This window comes from Corvus kubaryi, unplaced genomic scaffold, assembly GCF_017639235.1.
Source record: "Corvus kubaryi isolate FWS band 111438036 unplaced genomic scaffold, C.kubaryi_AGA036_p1.0 37270, whole genome shotgun sequence".
NCBI lineage: Eukaryota > Metazoa > Chordata > Aves > Passeriformes > Corvidae > Corvus > Corvus kubaryi.
Genome location: NW_024581083.1, coordinates 1606221 through 1625795, shown reverse-complemented (window position 1 = coordinate 1625795; position 19575 = coordinate 1606221). Strand labels below are relative to the sequence as shown.

Below are 19575 nucleotides of genomic sequence, written 5' to 3'. Positions count from 1 at the left end.
GTGGTGGGGTTCCTAGTGTTTGCTTCATGCTGAATTTGGTAGCTGCTGCAAGAAAAGAACTGCTCCCTTCCACAAAAGTCAAAACTTCACCTCTGTGAATGGGGATGTCTCCCCTCTCCCTACCTGACACGAGGCCTTGACGTGTTGAGTGGGAAGATCTCCCACTGGAAACATAATCCCCTGTGAAAGGCAGAAGCTTCCAGCTCCCAGGGCTGGAGGGCAGCAGGTCCTGGAGCCTTTCTATCTCCTGGCAATAGGATACCCCCAAAAATCCAAGTTCTGGAGCTGCTCCCACTCTTAAAGAGCTCAGAAATGCATCCTTGTATTCCCCCTGCATTTCAAGCAGATTCAAAGTGCTCTTTGATAACCACTGCAAAATATCAGCACACAGTCCTTGGAGCCTGAAGTCCCTGGGATGGGACTTCAGCCTTCAGATCTCCCTTTACACTTGCAAGATCAGGTGAGGCAATATGGAAACAACACAATGAAAGCAAAACAGAGTTGCCTGGAGAACCCAGTAAATTACTTCTGGACTGGATTAGATCTGTCTAGAAGAATCCACACCAATCTTTTTATTCTACTATAAAAAGCATTAAACATAAAATGATTAAAATTAATGTTATGAAAATAGCATTATGTATATGGGATTTGCCAACTAATTATTGAAGTTAATTATTTTTTTTAAAGGCACATGCAGACATGTTAACCTTTTTAAAACCAGCAGGGTAATCTTAGCAAGTTAATTCCTAAGTAAAATGTGGCATCACATTGCATTATGTATCTCTGACCTTTAAATTTCTATATCAAGAATTTTGTTTTGCATTAAAATGTATTAAATCCTAGGCTGACACATCATACAATAAGGCTCAGCTTAGGAGGACTATTGACAGACAAATTGCAGCACAACAGCTAATTACATATTAGAGGTGGGGTTGGTAGTACCAACTATTGCAAAGGTGGTCTGACACTTCCCTTTTCTTCCCATGTTTGTCTCTCTCTGGAATTCTGCTGGAGCTTTACCAGCCACAGTGGAACTATCGTACTCTGAAATGAAGTTTCTTTGCAAAGTTCCTTGGCATGAATCTGTCACTAGTTCTAAACTCAAGTGAAGGACAACCAGAGGACAAGCATTCAAATGTGCTTCAGATATACATATTCCAGATATTCAGATTCATTTCAGAAAAAAAGAGAGTGTTACAGAGAAAAAAATAAAGAAAAAAATATTACTTAGGCTAATGGCCTGCCACTGCAAAGCTCTGAGCTGCTTTCTTAAGCTTAGGAAGTAATTCAATTTCCAGACAGCTTCCTCCACCTGCTGTTTGCCTTTAACACTTAAGCAGACAAGGAATATATGATGAGACAGAGTCAATACTGTCAATCAAATAATAGTTAGGTTTCTTGTCCCATACACACACTAAAAAAAGGGGATTTGATCAATATTCTTCCTCTCTGATTTACTAGCAGCAGTGAAGCCCTATGCAGACCATGTGCTGACATTCCTGCCACACAGAGCTGCTGCTTTAGGACCATGAGCAGCAGCAATTCCATCCTTGGCATTCCCCCACGTTTCCGTTCTTGCATGGTGGAGAGGGGCCTTTCATTAGCAGAAGGATTTGCTCTGGTAAAGGCCAAACAGTAGCTTGGAAGGAAAGGGATTTTTTGTTTGCTTGTTTCTTCCTGGTAACCCCTTCCTTTCACAATATGGAAGAAACAGGAGAAGAAGTCTAATCTGGCTTTTTAAGGATCAGGCTATGGAGTAAAGTTGTGGCTGAAGTGTTGGTCTGCTCATGAAAAAACACCTTTTTCAGAAAATCTCTTTAAGTAAAATGGAGAAACTTCTTTAGAGCCCCAGGTAGAACAAAAGAAATGAGCTCAGCTACAAAGATTTCCTGAAGAGCCTCTGCTTGGAGGCTGCCACTAAAACCCAGCAAGAGACACTTTGTGGGGTGCAGCTTCTTTTGCCATGAGTTTGACCTGCTTCTGCACACCTCAGCTCTCAGCAGCTACCAAGGACAGATAAAAGATTCTTCTGTTTCACAGGAAACAAGTTCTTAAAAAAAACTCTCACAAGGGTTTCATGCTGGATTTATGCCCAAACTGCAGCCCCTGTCGAGGCATCCCTCTTTCTGTGTGATTGATGGGGACAGGAAGGACAGCACTGTACTTCTCTACAGTAAGTTTTAAATAAAACAAATTATTCCAATTTTCTAAACATAAATCCTGAAGGTTTGATGAGGACAGATGCTTTCCAGTTTGTGGATACACTTATATAGCATGCATTTTTCATTCCTGTTTACTATCTACTTACACAGGGAACAGAGCACTTATCAATGTCAACAACATTTTCTGAGTGCACTGTAGCTACAAATTATTGATCATTCATAAAACATGAGGCAAATGCTTGTGATTAGTTCCCCAAGTCTGCTGGTCTGTACTTACACAAATACAACCCCACCCCAAACCTGCAGAGCTGCATCTGAAACTCGTGCAGAAATAAAGAGAGTCCCACTACAGTTGCCTCCAAAGCCCCTGAGATCTCACATGGATTGAAATGGCCAGGAAGCTCCAGATGGCAGAAACCATGTGAAACGAATGCAGAACAAATAGCCTGGTTTGGTTGGGTTCCCTAAATTAGGTCGATTCAGACAATAAAACCTCACTAAAAGCAAACAGTTAAATGAGACATTAGCAGTGGGTCCATGGGATTAAACACTTCACATAACTTCAGAAGGATCCACTTTGAAGACTATCAGGAGGTATCAAACATTTTATCCTCTTTCCAAAACAAAGCACTGTGCCAGGATTGTCAACAGAATTATATAGCTGTATTTGAATGACTGATCTATAAGTTTGCTAATTTATTCTCTTCTCTAAACCAATAATGATCACCAGAAACTGCCATCATCTGTATCTTGCAATATTATATTCCTCTGACTATTTGAAACAACCACACCACAGCTGAAGACACACAATACATTCGAGAGACAAAAAAAAAATGCTAAATGTCATATTCATCTCTAACAATAAGCATACCATCAGAATGAACTCTGGGACACAATTCCTGTCAGTCTCTATGAGTGAAAGACTAAGAAACGTAGCCTTAAAACCCCACTGAACTGTCAGCCTAGGGATCTTCATCTGTCAGTGTGGTTTAACTGTGCCTGTCCATCCAACAGGGAACTCATTCAATTTTGGTAAACTCACATTAAAAAAAGTAATTTCTACTACTGCAGTACTAAACTATAAAAAATTCATCCCTTCCTCCTTCCTTACAATCCAAGGCTGCATGTATTCTAACAAGCAAGTGACTCAGACTTACATTTTCCTGAGGTTGGGCAATTTCTTGAAGAGTCCAATAGCTTCCAAAACAGAAATATCATTGTCATTCAGACGCCTGAGAGGAACAAACAAAGAGATATTTAATGCTTCACAGATGCCTATGGATATACCCCTGCGACATTCAGGGCTGCCACACAGAGAACCGTGACCTTTGTCATGCAGGGCACTCTTCGCCATCTCCCTCGGACTCCTGCAGGTGAAAGAGTTTAGCTTTGAAGGAAAAGGGACAGAGGGGACTCATCTATAGTAAAAGCTCAGGATGCCTTAAAGAGTGTAATGCCAAAGGACAGAGTCCCCTCATCTCCCGGTGCATGGCATAAGGAATTACTGACCTAATCTGTTACACACAAAGCTCGTGTGCGTGACTGAATCTCTGTTGTGCATTCTGCTACATGAGACACGCAATTGGAGGTGGGGTCCATGCAACCAGAAGGGCTCTGATTTCAGGTCCTTTCCTATAAAAATCTACTGATGTTCAACATCAATGTGAAGGCCACTGTCTTGGCAGGTTTAGGATGCAAAATTCTTTCTCTGATTTCACATAGCTCCATTTTGCTATGTAGAGTCTTTGCTGCATTTCTGGATGTCTTTCATATTTTTTCTTAACTTCAGATCAATAATTTTATGAGGTTTTAAATAGAGTAAGTACAATAAACACAGTACTAACTCAAAAAAAGAAAATTCTGTTTGAAGGGGATACTAATGCAAGAAAAGAACTGGAATCTTCAGTTGCTAAGCAATAAAAATGCTTTCTCATACTCAAATTTCTTGAAGTTACATTAGTTTTAGTGAGAGCCATTTCACCCAAGTAGCAGGCAACGCTGAGATGGAATGAGCTCCTGACCACAGATAAAACCATTTCTTAAATAAAAATGACCAGGTGCAAAGACAGAGGACTTCAGGGTAGACTGGAAAGGAAGGACACAGCTTGGGCCTGGCCAGCATTTGAGGACACATGGCTGCTGCATGGGGCCATGGCTCCTTTCTCATCCCCACAGCTGGCATGAAAGCTAAGGAAATTAGAGTTGTGGTGCAACCCTGAAATAAAATTAACTTTCCCATTTCCACACAGGGATAAAAGTAGGAGGTGCCTTTAATTGTCTGAGTCCCTTTTACAGCCTTTAAAAATTAGGAAAGTCAACACATCCAGCTGAGCACCCCTGGGAGAGCCCCACTTACAGATCAGTGGTGTACTCAGGAAGGTGAGTGGGCAGTCGGGTGAGTTTTTGGTTCGAGCAGTCTACGATTGTCCCCTCGCAGCGACACTTCTCAGGACAGACAAGGTCCATGAAACACTTCCCAGTGAATTTACTTCTGTAATCCTCTGACCCTGCAAGAAAAAGAAAATATATTCCAGCAAACAGTTGTTGATAACTGCAGCAACCAGAGATATGGAATCCATCCTCAGCATTGCCTCCTGTCAGCTCCCAGCTCCTGCACAGTTTTAATACTTGCCAAGGACTTGTGTTCAGCAATTTTTAAAATTACTCCCAAGACTTGCCTCTGGTTTTTCACTCTCCCCTTAACAGACTAATTCCTTGTCTAACAAGCCTGCCTGTTAAGGCATTTTCCAGCAAAGTCACTTTTTTCCCATTTGGAATTTAGTCCAGCAACAAGGAAAAGGCATCTCATGAAAGAATTCAAATGACAAAAGACTTTAAAAGATATCATTAAAAAGTCCCAAATGTTCAGACCTCAGCTATTAGAGCTATTTTTAGAGCAATCTTTTATTAGACAACCTTGTCAACTTTCCAACAATTAGGTATCTTTATTAAGTATGTTAAACAAACAGCAAAGGAAAGTAATAGCAGTTTAAATCATTTTCATTTTAATTAAGGAATGGGTAGACCGTACTTAGTGAGAAGCACTCCCTGATGTCCCATTACACCATGATTGCCAGACCTCTTTGACTGGGTTTTTGACCCGTTCTAATGAAATGCTTTTCCAGTTAGGCTCAGTGAACTAATCTGTCCTTTTCAGGTTTGGTTTTTCTCGTTTAATAGCAGCAGGTTGGAAACTCGATCTCAGTGCTTCAAGGAACCAGGAGGATTAATAAATGTGTATGTAAGCAAAGTGTTGCCAAACCCCCACCACGCAATTGCTGCCCACTCACTTCGTATTTCATAATGGAAGCACCAGAACCGTCCCAGCAACCCCGTGCAAGGCCCAGGGACTGTAATTACCAAGAAGCATTTTTCAAGTTTTCCAAAGTTTTAAAAGTCAATTACAAGGCTTTCTCAGAGAGAGGAGCTGAACAAATGTATTAAGAACCCAAAAACATCAGCAAAAACTTAAACCCAAGCTGAAATTTGTTTATAGAGACTTGATGGCATTCACCACCTGCTTCCCCTTCCCAGACTGATAAATACACCACTGCCCATTTTATGACCACATACTATTTTCTGAAAGGAAAAAGAAGCTGCCTAAATCCACTATTATTTTAATTTATGTTACACATTATCTCCACAGGGTGATGCAGTGAAAACAAGCAATGCTACAGGCAATCCAACACTTTGATCCTGCAGACACGCTTTGGTTTAGTTTTGTAACTCCAAGCTGGATTATGAGAACCCTGACATACAGATTTGTACCTTGCCACTTCAGTGGTGCTAAATACTTTGCTGGTTTTCGTGCTTATTATAAATTACACATCTAAAGTGCAACTTCACTGACAGCACAGTACTTAAAGTATTAGGACCATTGGGCATTTTAAAGCATTGCAAAAGTACAGTCTAAGCTTTTTCCCACACCACCATCATTTAAACTCTTATCCTTTTAAAAAATCCAACACTTGATTTCCAGTCCTAGACATTCCAAGCTTGGTAGTCAGAATGTTTGGTTGTTTATGATTCCTTGGAAACAATACCAAAGACAAACAGTTATCAGGACCAGAGTTTATTAAAGCTACTACAATTACAGCACACATTGAATAACCCACCAACAATCAGTGATCAGAAAGTGTCTTGGAAATCCCCAACTTAACCCTTGGAGAAGCACTTCTAATTTTCCTAGTAAAAAGCTTTTGTTGAAAAAAAAATCACAAACAACATGAAGTTACATAGGGTAAACATTTATTAAGTAAAATTTTCAGTCTACTGATGGATACAAGATTCATCTTCCTATGGGAAAAAAAGGATAGGAAAGTAAGGGGAATTATTTGTGAAGGAGAAGAGCAGTGTATAACACTGGAGGGTGAAAACTGGTTTTTGGCTTTCTCTTAAGCTTTCTGGCTGAGCAAATAAAGAATTTTAGCACATTTTGACTTGGCCCCCACTGAGGCACACAACCTTCCACATTGCATCAGCTATAAGAAATTGATGCTTCCTGGGCATCTGTCCACGGCCACCACCATTGCAACAGGGGAAAGCCTGTCAGCTCAGCAGGAGAGGAAGGGAGCAAACATCACCTTCCTATTGTTTGTTCCTTCTCTCTCTCTCCTTTCCTTTTTTTTTTTTTTGGTTTTTTTTTTTTTTGTGGTTTTTTTTTTTTGTTTGTTTGTTTGTTTTCTTTGGGATGTTTTTGCTTTTTTTTTCTTTTTAAGTGAGTTTAAATAAGAGTTACCCAGGTAATCACTGAGTCAAAGGTAACCAACAGCCTGTATATGCTCAGCAAGTACTCAGTCATCTCTTAGCCTGTGAGACAGCAGGGATCACCTGCCAAAGACCAGATAGAATTTACTATTTGACCTGAGCCTTGAGATCACTTGGGCAGGTGGCTGCTCTATTAAGATATTCCCATCTGGGATAGCACTGTGAAATTCAGCCATCTGCTTGCAGAACTGTTTAAGCACATACATCCATTTCTCCTGACTGCCGGGCTCTGAGAGAACACAACAGGACTCAGGAAGCACAGCTCACCACCACATGCATGGAATACTTCTTGCACACCATAAAATCATCTGTAGAAAGCCACAGAGAAGAGATGCAGGACAGAACATGACCCGGGAGTTTCTAGAAATTCCCCAAATTAGGAAGGATTAAGTTTGCTGTAAAACAAGTAGCCAAGGCAACAGCAAGGCCTGTGTGTGACTGAGGGCAGCTGTGGTTATTTGAATTGCTAGTTACTCTGACAACATTTTTATTTTACAACCAATGTGACACCACTATCAGGTACCAGGACACTGTGATTTCTTATTATCACAAAACAAACACAACGTGGCATTTCTCACATCAGCAGCACTGAGATAAAGAAACATCACATTTCCAAGTGCTAAAACATTCTATGTTCCTTTCTGATACCCACATGGAGAAATCAGCCAACAGAGAGAAATACCTTTTTGTTCTATTCTGAAGCATTGTTTAGAAAAACTGATTTCACTTTTTAAAACTTAGCTTTGCTCAAAGGGCTTAAAAGTTCTGGATGATCTGTTTTGCTACAAATCAGGCTGTCTCAACAGGGCTTGAAAACTGACCTAATACATTCATTCTAGAAAATGATCCAGCTGCCTCAAATTTGGCACCAAAAGTATGACCATTGAGATCAGTTGGTCTAAAACGTGAATGAAAACCCCAGGAATCTCTGAAGTTTTTCATACAACCACGAGATCACAATTCTCACTGGGAAAAAAATAAAGAGGGAAGTACATTTTTTGTCATAATTTCACATTGCTAGTATTAATTTTTATCAGTAAGTACAGATAAAATCTAAGAATCCCAGATGTCCTTCTATTGATGGCTTCACAACAGATATGTGACAAATTGCAAGACAGGACAATATTTCAGTATAAGAAAACTTCTGCATGAGTCTCTCAAAGTCCTTTACAAATAGGTGTTGTTATCTTTGTGTAGGGGGGAGTTAGGCAGTAGTATTTTAAAGATCTTATCTAAGCTGCCAAAGCTAAAGTGGCCCATTTGGATTTGCTGACTCAGCTTTGCCCTACGGAATTATTGGATAGCAGTGTTTTCATACAGGCCAAGTTACCCACGTCATTTCAAGAGATAAAAGACAATGCTTTGCAGACTCTTCTGAAGTTTTGTTTTTTCATTGTATTTGTTCACAATGCAATGCCAGCACATTAAGGTTACTCAGAGCAGGTCCAAAGTTACACTGAGTGGCAGGTGTCTTGCTGCAGAAGTGGCATCCAAAGTGTACCTCAAGTAGAAGGATTCACTGGACAGCTCAAACAGACAGATGCAGCTTACATTATTCATAAAGAAGACAAAAGTGATTTTTCATCTCAGTAGGTATGGCTGGAATCACCCTTGAATATTATCAACCAACAGGACGCCTGACTCCTTCATTGTGAGACCAATTAAACAGATTAATTACTTAGAAATGGTTATTCTGCATGCAAGCCCTGTGGAAAGTCTGTGCAAACACCACTGTGGCTCCCTGGCAGTGCCCGGGAGCCTGGTTAGCAACACTTCACCTGTTCCACCGTTCCCGTGCGGAAAGGGCAATCTCTCACCTTCTGATGCTTCTGACCCAGCAGAAGTATCCAGGCATGCCATGCGGCAGGGAGTATGCAGCCTTCCATGGTGCTTGACAGAACCATGTTCCATTTGTATTGTTCTACCACATGGTTAGATCAAGCACAAAGGAAAACCCCATGGACAGCCAGAGTCAGAGTTAGGCAGCGCCAAAGAGAGAGGAGCGTTGAGAGGAAGCAGCATGGAGAAGCACAAGCTGAAGGTTCACGGAGAGCTGCTCTCCACTCCACCCATGCAAAAAGGTGCTGGATACAAGAGGTCATCCTTTATGCTACTGCAGGAACGCCCTGGAGCACAATTGGGGTTAGTGAACACGAACAGAGCCCGGGCGAGTTCAGAGACAGAGCTGACACGATAGAAAACACCACCAAAGGACTGCTCACAGCTCCTTCCAGGGAGCATGTGCAGCTCCCATCACACAGTGAATGCCCAATCTACACTGCTTTTTATTACTTACTCTCTCCTGGTGTCTCCTTTCAGTAAAAGTGCTATTAAGGTTTGCTCCATTTATTTAAATGCAACCTTAGAAATACCACAGCCCATATTAATATCAGCAGATTCTGAGCTGATGATGGCCAAGCTGTGGCCTTAAATGCTCCCTGAGTGCCCTTTGAGCTTGATTTCAGCTCCCAGAGGCCCTTCATGCTGGTGGCACTTACACTGAAAATTTGTAATTACCACTGCTTTTCTTTTCTCTTTTTTTGGTTTCCTCTGCACTTTCCAGCAAGGTAGCACACACATGCTACTACAGACATAGACAGCATTTTGTTATTCTGTTTCTGAGCATATTTGCTGGGTTTTGTACATCATTTGTGGATGGAAACCAAGCATTCTCTCTTTCTGACATCCTGGATTACTTCAAACAGCTTTTTTCTTGTAACTCATTCCTGCAACTCTGACATATAAAGCAGGGCATTCAGCTCAGGCTTCAGTGCTCCCACTGAAATAAAGCTCTCACTGACTCCAGTGTCTCCAGAGCTGTGCCACTGGGCAATGATTCTGAAAGTCACATCTCAAACGTTCTTGCAGGATTCCCAAATGAGAGAGGAAGTGCCTGTCCTCTGCAACTGCTCAGTGTTTTGCTGGACTTCAGTGAAGGTCAGTGCTTGTGCTTTTAAATACATATCACCTGCCTTAGTAAGGGGTTTGCAGTGCCCAAAGAACAAAGTCAGCATCAGGCAGATTATTCATTACCTACATGGAGAACAAGGCAAGTACTTGAGCAGAGATGACAGATAATAGAGCAAGGGTCTGTGCCTCACCACTTTGCTATGACCCAGCACTGTTATGCAGAAAAGTCAACTGTCAGGTACTTGGGAACTCCAGGAAACAAGTACAGTGTTAACTCAGCCACCCCACACTGTGGGGTTGGTTCAGCAATGGAAGTAAGGCTTGATTTTGTCTATCTCTGCAGTCTAACAAATAAACCAAAGCAGTCTTTTAGGGGAACCTAAGACAATAAACCTTAAATCTCCACAAGCTGCCAAACTAGCCAGAGTCTGAATTGATAAAAACATTAGATCATTAATTTTCTTTGTGACTCATGCAAGCTGACACAAAACCATATTAATTTTCTCGCCTGATTAATGCGAAGTATGCATAATCCTGGAATCCACACCTCATTTACTTAGAAATCATAACTAGCATTCCTGCCAATGATTTTGTATGGCCCCAGTGAAGAAGGATGTAGAGTCCTATATCCTTATTCCTACACTGCCTTAATAGAGCAGCAGTTCTGGCCTGGGCTCTCCAAACAAATTAATTCACAGTACTCTGTTAAACAATAACAAGTAACAGTTCATGTCTTCCAAAGACACTTACATTACATACTGGTTTGCAGTATTAAGTGGGATATCTGTAATAAACTCAGAAATTTCAGTGTCAATGAACTCCTTCAGTCCTACTAGAAACAAATGCAGTCTGAGCTCTGCAAACGCCTTCCTGAGAAACCCCATGAGAATATTTTGAACAAGTCTCTATTCCTTTGCTGCACTAATTAAACACCACTTACAATAACTGCCTAAACTAATCATCAGCTGCAATGAACAGAGGTACCAGCACACAAAAAAGTCTGTCAAAATCCTAATTTACGTCCCTAGAATACAGGAGAGCCGAAATACCAGGAAAGCACACTATTTTATAAATTACATTGAAAAGAATTCCATAAGCCTTTGGGTGTACACAAGATCATCCTGCACAAATTTTTGCAAACAAGAAGTTGAAGAATGAAATACCATATCTCCAGCTATTTTCCAGCTTCCATGAAAACCCCTCCCTATAGATACTTTATAGCCAAGCAGCACTGTATGGTTTGCTCTTGGTGTTAGTTCATTTCTTGTAATCCACATTCTGTTAATCAGTCACTGAACCTGCAGTTTGTTAAGAATTTGTATACAGGACCCCATGTTTAACTGTCCCATCAGGCTGCAACACCTCAGGAGACTGCTGCAGTCTCAGAATAGTCAGACGAAAAATTTATTGTCCAATTGCAGCACCAACATCCTTGCACTGGTTTCAGCTGACGAGCTCTCTTCATGCCAGCACCTCCCCAGTTATTTTCTGTGTCCCACTCAAGTGACCACTGTGCACACAGAAGGTGCTACCTTAGCATCTCTGGTAAGTGTTGCTCAGCTTAACCTCAACACACGGAATGGCAAGGTGAGAGGAGAGAGCAAACTTTGTCCCACCTTAATTTTCGAGGCTAAAAGAGCAATCAATCACTCAGCTTTCTGACACAGGTAATTAATGGAACAATTCAGATCTCAAGGGAGGAATCTCCACAGCCCTGTACTCTGCCGAGATGGGAATCCAGGGTAACTGTGTTATTTGGATGCCTAAGTGATAAGGATGCATCTATGACTCAACATCCATCCTCCCTCTTTCCTATAATTGCAAGTAATGATGCTGGTGGGTAACAAAGCTGTTCAGGTATTTTGCTTTTTTGAAGACTACTTCAACTCAAAACTAAAATGAGGCACAGCCTAAAATAAACTCTCTAACTGAAACACATCAATTTACTTTCTTATTAAGAATCACAATCTCTGCCAAACAGACCCACCTGTTTTATGTTAAGCTTATGCTTCCTTGAGTGGAATGATTTCCATTCTTTCCCCTCACTGCAGAGCCAGAACCCTTCACCATCGTGTTCTTCACAGGCTGGTGAAGGCTTAGAGTAACTGACACAATTTTTACATAAAGATCTGAACTGCTATCAAAGATGTGCAGAAAAGGGAGAGCTATAATCAGTATCCAGTACAGCCAAATTAATTTAACAACAGGAACATTTCCACAGTGCAAGGAAATTCAGCTCCATTACTATTAGTCATAGCAGTTGTATTGTGTTCTCTAATGACTTCAGCTTCAGGAAGAATTCATGCAAACCAAAGCCCAAGTATACTCAGTTTCAGTGTACCATGAAAAATGCATATTCATAATTACAAATTCAGTGCAGGATTTAATCTGCAGGTGATTTATTGGTGTTGAACAACCTTCCATTCACATGAGAATAATTCTTACGCACCACAAACATATCCTCAAGTTTCGGTACATTCAGAGGGTTTGTGAAAGTAGCTTTGCTGAGCCTTTGTGTCCTTCAGGGGGAAAAAAAGGGGCACAACATGCAAAATTTAACTGAAAAAAATCAAAACATACAAAAAACCCCCAAACTAAACCAAACCACAGACAGAAATCTGAATGCAGTTTCTCAAATCATAAGCAGTGTTTCCTATCCCTTTCCCTCATGCCAGGGCAAAAGCCGTGGTGAGAAAAGTGCTGGAACTTGGCCCCAGATGAGATTTCCCACTAACAAAAGAAAGTCTGGAGCACTCAGGACAAACCCACAGGCTGTCAGGGCTTGGTGCCTGCTCAGGCAGAGGCTGCTGGAGCCCCACACACCAAGGGCAGGATCATCACATCTCCAACACGTGTCCCTGTAGCACAGCAACAAGGCAGACAGGAGCAGGTGGGTACCTGTGCTTTCCATCAAACAGAAAGTGCTAAGGGCAGGAGCATGTCTACATGGTCTGTAAATGACTATTTGCTTATTAAAAATGAAAGGAATTTGCAAAGTTGTCATCAGAGTGATTGGCAAATTATGGGAACAACTGAAGAGTGTTTAAATCAGATAAATTATGTAAGATCTGGGTTAAATTCACCTACCTTTCATGACTTTTAAACATTGCTCGAGGAATAGCAATGCATTGCAGCTTTCAGTTTGAGAGCTCAAAAATCTTAAATCGTTTTTACACATCACTAGGAGCAGAGAAGGGGATAACCCAAGGAGTCCAAAGGACACAAAATGTGTGAACTGCCACAGGGAGGGGACAAAAAGTCCTGATGTGCAGCCTGTGCTCTCCTGACTCCATCCTCAGCAGTTCCATGCTTCTAAAGGTGCAAAAATGCAGGGTAGAGAGAAGGAAATTTCAGGTGATTATAAGAAACAGCAACTCTGTTCCAAAGCAGACAGGTAACCTGAGGAAGGTGAGTGTGTATGAAGACAGAGACTGGAAAAGACACATAAAGAATTAGGAGAAAAGTTGCAATTAGTAAGAAGAGATTTTATCAAATGCCTTAAAAATTATGAGTGAACAAAAATCATCTACATTACCATCCAATAATTGGGGATAACATGAGAGAAATGACACTAGCCCTAAATATGCCAGGTTTGGACCCAAATGTACCACAAAGGCTTTGCTTTTGGTTGGGTTAACAAGAAGTAGTGTCCAAAAAGGAGAGAATAATGCTGGCAGATGGTTCATTTTCCTACTCCTGTTCTCCCCTGTCCTTTTGATTGTACAGCACTGTCTGGAACTGAAGCAACTAATTAAAGGCAGTTAGACACAATGTATGCAGGAGCAAGCACAAAGACAGGTTCACCTCATACTATTTCAAATAGCAATCTTCTTTATAAAAGTATTATTTCTAAGAATTAGAAGATAAAAAGCTTTTCTGATGTGATGTTTGTAGAAACACATTGCTTTGATCATTATCAGAGATAGTTTGTGTCAGTACAGCAGGTGGAACTTCCATTGCTTTTGAAATGCACAATATACTGAAAAACGCAAACATATCACAGGGAGAAATAGATATACAGCTGAATGCAAGGGCAATTCTTTCCAAAAGCTATTTCATACACAGTGTCACACAGCAATCAAGGAACCTGCCAAGTCTTGAAGTGACAATAAGCTACCACAGAGACGACACAATCTGCTCATAGATTCATTTCCCTTACTCCTAAAGCCTAGTGCTGCCTTAGAAAACAAAACTGCTCTGTAGTAAACTTAATCAAATGCTTCTGGGCAGGATATTTGTGTTGATCTTTTTTCCCCTTATTTGTACTAAGAATGGGAGCCTCCAGTGACCTAAGGCTGCCAAGCACCATTGGATCCTTAGGTGGTCAGAGTGGGCAGATGTAGCCAAAAAGAAAATGATCATCAGAAATTCACTGTTACCACTGAAAATGACAGTATTTCCCTTTTCTAAACAGAAGAGAGAGAGAATTAGTCACAGCCTGTTCTTCTGATCTCTCTTTCAAGAAAACATCTCAGATTCTTTAGTCTCAGATTGTATAGCTGTGGGGAGACAGCTGAGCAAGGGGGAGATTTGTTATCATTGTGGTGCATTGCATTAAGTGGAAAGCAGAAAATCACAGGAAATAGTATCTATTGAAATCTGAAGTTTAAACATATTTGATGGTATATTCAAAAGCTTTGCCTGTCTCACAGCCCTGGGCAAAAACATGTCCCGTTCCCTGCTGTTCCTTCATTTCATGCTATAATGCTTCCAATTCTCCTTTTAAAAAGAATTATGTACATTATCTACCTGTTGCACAGAAGCTCCTTCCTATGGCCACTCATAACCTTTGCAGATGTTGCTCCATTGTTATCAGTAAAAGCTTGAGTCATTAGGTTCTGGGAGGAAATAGCATCTGGGAAAAATGCCTCAATTGAAAAAACTGATCAGCTGAAAAAAAGAAGGCAAGCACTTCTGGCTAGATGCTATCTACAGGATGGTGGGGACCTGGAACGAAAGCTGAAGGAAACAGTGAACAGAATGAAGTTTTGTAGATCTGTCTTCACAGTTTCATTTAATTATCAAACACAGTTCTATTAAGCCCATCTGCCCCTGTGTCCTCTTGACATTACCTTCTCAATGCTCCTCTGCCACTTCAGACTGATGAAACTTCAAAGATCTCAGCTCTTCTCTCCTGTTCCTGCTAACCACTCCTCTCTCCTATCCTTATAGAAAAAGCACTTCCCTTTTTTCCTTCAATTTACTGAACAATCACATTTTTTTCTCATAACAGGTCCTTTCTGACAGTCCCCTTTATGATCACAGAATGATGGAATGGTTTGGGATGGAAGGGACCTTAAAGACCATCTTGTCCCACCCTCTGCCATGGGTAAGGACACCTTCCACTAGCCCAGCTTGCTCCGAGCCCCATCCAAGTCCTTGGACACTTCCAGGGATGGAGCAGCCACAGCTTCTCTGGGCACCCTGTGCCAGGGCCCCCCCATCCTCACAGGAAAGAATTTCTCCCCAGTATTTAATCTAAACCAACCATCTCACAGTTTAAAGCCATTCCCCCTTGTCCTATCACTACATGCCTTTGTGAAAAAGAATGTGGAAAACACACAGATTGCTTCAAGACAACCTCAGGATTTTATGACTTTAAAACTGTCCTTTCCCTGATGTCAAAGTATTAAGCTCACCTAGGCTTAACTGCTCCTGGGTATGATCCTGACACTGCCTGAGTACCTCTGCTCCCACAGAGCTCACACTTCCTGTGCATTCTCATTTCTTCTCAAAGGTCAAAGACTGTGTGAGGATAAAATCCCTCACACTTCTTCCTTAACCAACCTCTCACATTCCCTGTGTTTTCCCCTCAAAAAGCAACTTTCTGACCATTGACATGTACTAAATGCATTACACAAACTACATGAAAATACCAGGATCCTGAAAAAAATAACTCTTGGAGAAAGAGATGCACATTACAAAAGTATTTAAAATGAAAATTCTTTTCTCATACACTGAGGAGAAGATATAAAAACTAGAGAGGGAGAATTCCAAAGAAAGTAAGGACACTGACAAGTTACTAAGCCTTGCCATCCCAGTGGGATTGTGTCATCCCTGGATGACACAAAGCACTGCCCAGTGCTCTAAATGAAGATTCATACCTCATGGACATTCTGTACAGAGACGTGCTGTGTTAGACCCTGGGATGAAATGTATTCCTCAAAATGAAAACACGGAAAACTCCTGCTAAATGCCAAGCCTGGAGCAGCCATGATTCAAAGGGACAAATTGAGCAGAACAGGTGCCAAGGATGTCTGTTCCCTGGATTGATTTACAAACTAAGATTTTCTAAACCATTAGATGTTCCCTGTCTCATGTGAGCAGACAGAAAGTCGAGTTCAATGTATCTCATCACCATCTGGAAACTCTACAGGCAAGGATCTCTTCTCTACTGAGCTTTTGAGCAGCATTAGTTTTCATCCAGCTGAAATCTTTGTTCTGAAGCTGTACAATCCCTGCTCTCCTCCATAAGTCAGGTTTATTCCTTTTTCCATGTGGTTTTGATATAGATGCAGAGCTGGAGACCCAGGGAAAAAACAGACTAATGCCTCAAGGAAAGGACCCCCAAGACAAGAACTCACACAAAGTATTATTCTCAGCATCACCAGGTACTGTGCTCTGCACTGTAGCTCTTCTTAGCTATGACCTCTCCTAAATGGTATCAGATGGTGTTTGCCTTCCCCAGTCTCCTGGACCATTGTTCAGAGCATGTATGCACACACATAACATTAATTCCTCTAGCCTATTAATAAAAGCAGAAGAAAATAACAATGGCAAATTGGGTACAGGTTTATATAGATCTGTTTCTGCAGTCTGCTTTCCTTTCTAAACTATATTTATGCATTTTCATTTCCAGTTTCTTTAGATATGAATATTACTGGCTCATTACACTGTTACTATGATGGACACAAACCAAAAACCTAGATACAATACATCATAATTTCAGGTCTGATTATAAATTTTGTGGCTTGAGTCACAAGGGATTGAAGACTTTAACAAGCCTGCCCAAGAAAAGCTGACTGCAAACGAAGTTATCTTTATTTTCTTTTCCCCATAAAGGGAAGGTTTAGCTCGGCATGTTGCTCGCAGAGATGCACAAAGCACAACGGCTTGTTTTGGGCTGCTGCCACTCATCTTCATGCTGCATCCCCATCTAGAGCCATTAATCTTTTACCACCAGGAACACAATTAATCATGCTTCTTTTCAGAGGAGAAAGAGAAAAATCATAGTAATTTTCATAGAAAACACTGCAAGGTACTCCATCAGTAACAGTCATTTTTCTCCTCAGTACACACTAATAGATTTGCTTACTGAAACCTGCTTGTCTTTACAGTACACAAAAATGCAGTAATCCAAAATAGACACAACCAATATAACCGATAGGAAAAACACATCAAGGAGTCATCTGCTTAGTTGTGCTGTGTAAGGCAAGAAATATCCTTTTACTGACAGCTGAACCATAAATAAAGAACAGATAGGGTTGAGAAAAAGCTGTTTATGTTACCTGGGAGGTTAATTTCAGGTGGAAATATTTTTCCGTCTCACTCACAAGACAATATCTTTGCCTAAATTATTATGAACTTTTTGATTCAAAGCTTGCTGAAACTAAAAATCTTACCAACTTTGATGGCAATTTTACTTGAGTTAGTGTGTGTTAGTTGTGGACATAAGGAAATGGGTCTATGAAAGCACGTGAATTGATGCCATTCCCTCACCCCCAGCTTCTCTCCCATCCCAGATCAGAAATGCCCATTGCCAGTTGCATAAAAATCTCTCATACTGTTCTCACTCTTTTAAGTCTGGGAACTAAACTTGAACTCAGTTCTCATTAGGCCAGTAAGAGCTCTGCTTGAATACAAATGACAATCCAGCCACATTCCACAATGTCAAAATATAACATTTCCCACATGGATTCATATATATTGTCATTGTTTTCCTTAAATATTCAAAAATTTAGTAATTATTTACAATTAAATGTCACAAGCTTTTATCTTTTTTTTTTCTTTGCTTTGCTTTTAAGAGAACACAGCTATAGACTGCCTTTTTTTTTTCTTTTCTTTTCTTTTTCTTTTTTTTCCTAATCCATAAGGTAATTGGCTTTCTGTTGAACTAACCGAATTTCCCAAATTTAATTTCCAAAGATGCTCCCTAATATCCATTACAGCAAACACTGTCCCGCAGATTCGATTAGCAGGCTCTCTGGACCTGCTTATTCCTGAATTGAGAGTGCAGTAGAGGCTGGATAAATGAATTACCTGAGCAGCGGAACTTCTTGCTCTTGATCTGGCTGATGCGTTTGTTGGCAAGGCGACGGGGATTGCTGCAGCGAGCGCCGCTCGTCTCGATCGGATTATCCTGCAGGTAATCAGCCAGCCACTTCAGATGGCAGTCGCACACAAATGGGTTCTGAGCTAAATGTCTGCGAGAAGGATGGGATGTTTAATCAGGAGTGACCTGTGACACTGTGCTCCATCATTGTTTTTCACGAACGCTGAACCTGAAGAGTGGAGTAATTGAATCAGCTCCCGAAAAAAAACCACCCCAGGCCCGGCGGAAGCCACACGGAGCTGCACCGTGAATGGGAGAATTCTGTGAGCGCTCACATTTCGCAGCTCATTAAGCCTGCAGCATGTCCTCGCACAGAGGAAACAGAAACTAAGACGGCAAAGCCCCCTTTACAGGACACCGACCTGCTGTCTACCAAGTCCCACGGTTTCTCCTGAGAGCCTGACACGCTGCCTTTTGAGAGAAATGCACCTTACCTGAAGATCATTTTGTATCCTGGTTTAAAGGAAATTTTATCAGCAAGCTCAATTTCCTAGGGATCAAAAGGTGAATTAGTAAAGCACCTTGGATCTTTGGGCAAAGGCAGAAGTGATCCAGAATCCTTTCGCAAGAGTGAAATTAGTATTTGCACAGGCTCATCATGCATTCCCTTTATATGTATTTTTTCCTGAAGCAAAAAGTTTTAAGACTGACATGTTTATGCAAGGTACAACTTCATTCTATCCTTCACCAGAATTTGCACAACTTGTTTCCTATAAAACTGTAAATAGGTGTTATAGCATTGACTTTAACTGGGTATTTAGACTTCGGTAACAGAGATCAGCTGGAGCATCTTAGAGAGAAACAGTGTTTCTCTGCTGCTGTTCCTCATTTTGCTGGACAAAGCTGAGAACTGTGTCAGGAGAGTTTGCCAGGTCTTTCCCAGAGCCAGGTTCTAATCTCTGTTCAGCTAACTTGCATCAGTCCCTCTTGACCTCCAAGGGAGCAGGACTCAGCTCTCCAGTAAAGACAGGTTAAGAAAAGACAGATGTTTCAATTTCGTTTGGACAGAGGTACAAAGTTATAGCTTCACAAGAACTCTCTCACTCTGTTACTGTTTTTCACTTGTAGAAACTTTTTTTCTGTTTGCAGTTATTATATTTATGAACTGTCATGAACAAAGTAAGTGTAAAATACAACAGGGCAATGGCTGTCTGGGACAGGGAAGGGAAAGCACACAGAGCAGAAAGGGCCTGAAGAAACTCAAGATTCCTGTTGCAGTAGAGCCATTCCTGCTGTGAAAGGTCCAAAGAACAAAGAATCACACAGAGACAGAATTTGGGTCTGGTTTTGCAGCTCTAGAAATAACACAGAGGATGGCAATCACTTGGGAGTATCAAAAATGGGAGAATGAATCAAAGCTTTTCATGACAACATGTCTTGAAATGGGAGAATGAATCAAAGCTT

At 41.0% G+C, this 19575-nt stretch overlaps 1 protein-coding gene across 3 annotated transcripts in view; it reads right to left on the bottom strand.

Annotated features, from left to right (window-relative positions):
* The window catches only part of SLIT3 (slit guidance ligand 3), a 468178-nt gene that overhangs the window by 105175 nt on the left and 343428 nt on the right, over positions 1-19575 (bottom strand). For all 3 annotated transcript variants that reach the window (XM_042025380.1, XM_042025382.1, XM_042025381.1), the window contains 3 exons: positions 18099-18262; positions 4519-4669; positions 3320-3394 (listed from right to left, as the gene is read on the bottom strand). In XM_042025380.1, coding sequence (XP_041881314.1) covers positions 3320-3394; positions 4519-4669; positions 18099-18262 — 390 coding nt within the window. The remainder of the gene's footprint in view (positions 1-3319; positions 3395-4518; positions 4670-18098; positions 18263-19575) is intronic.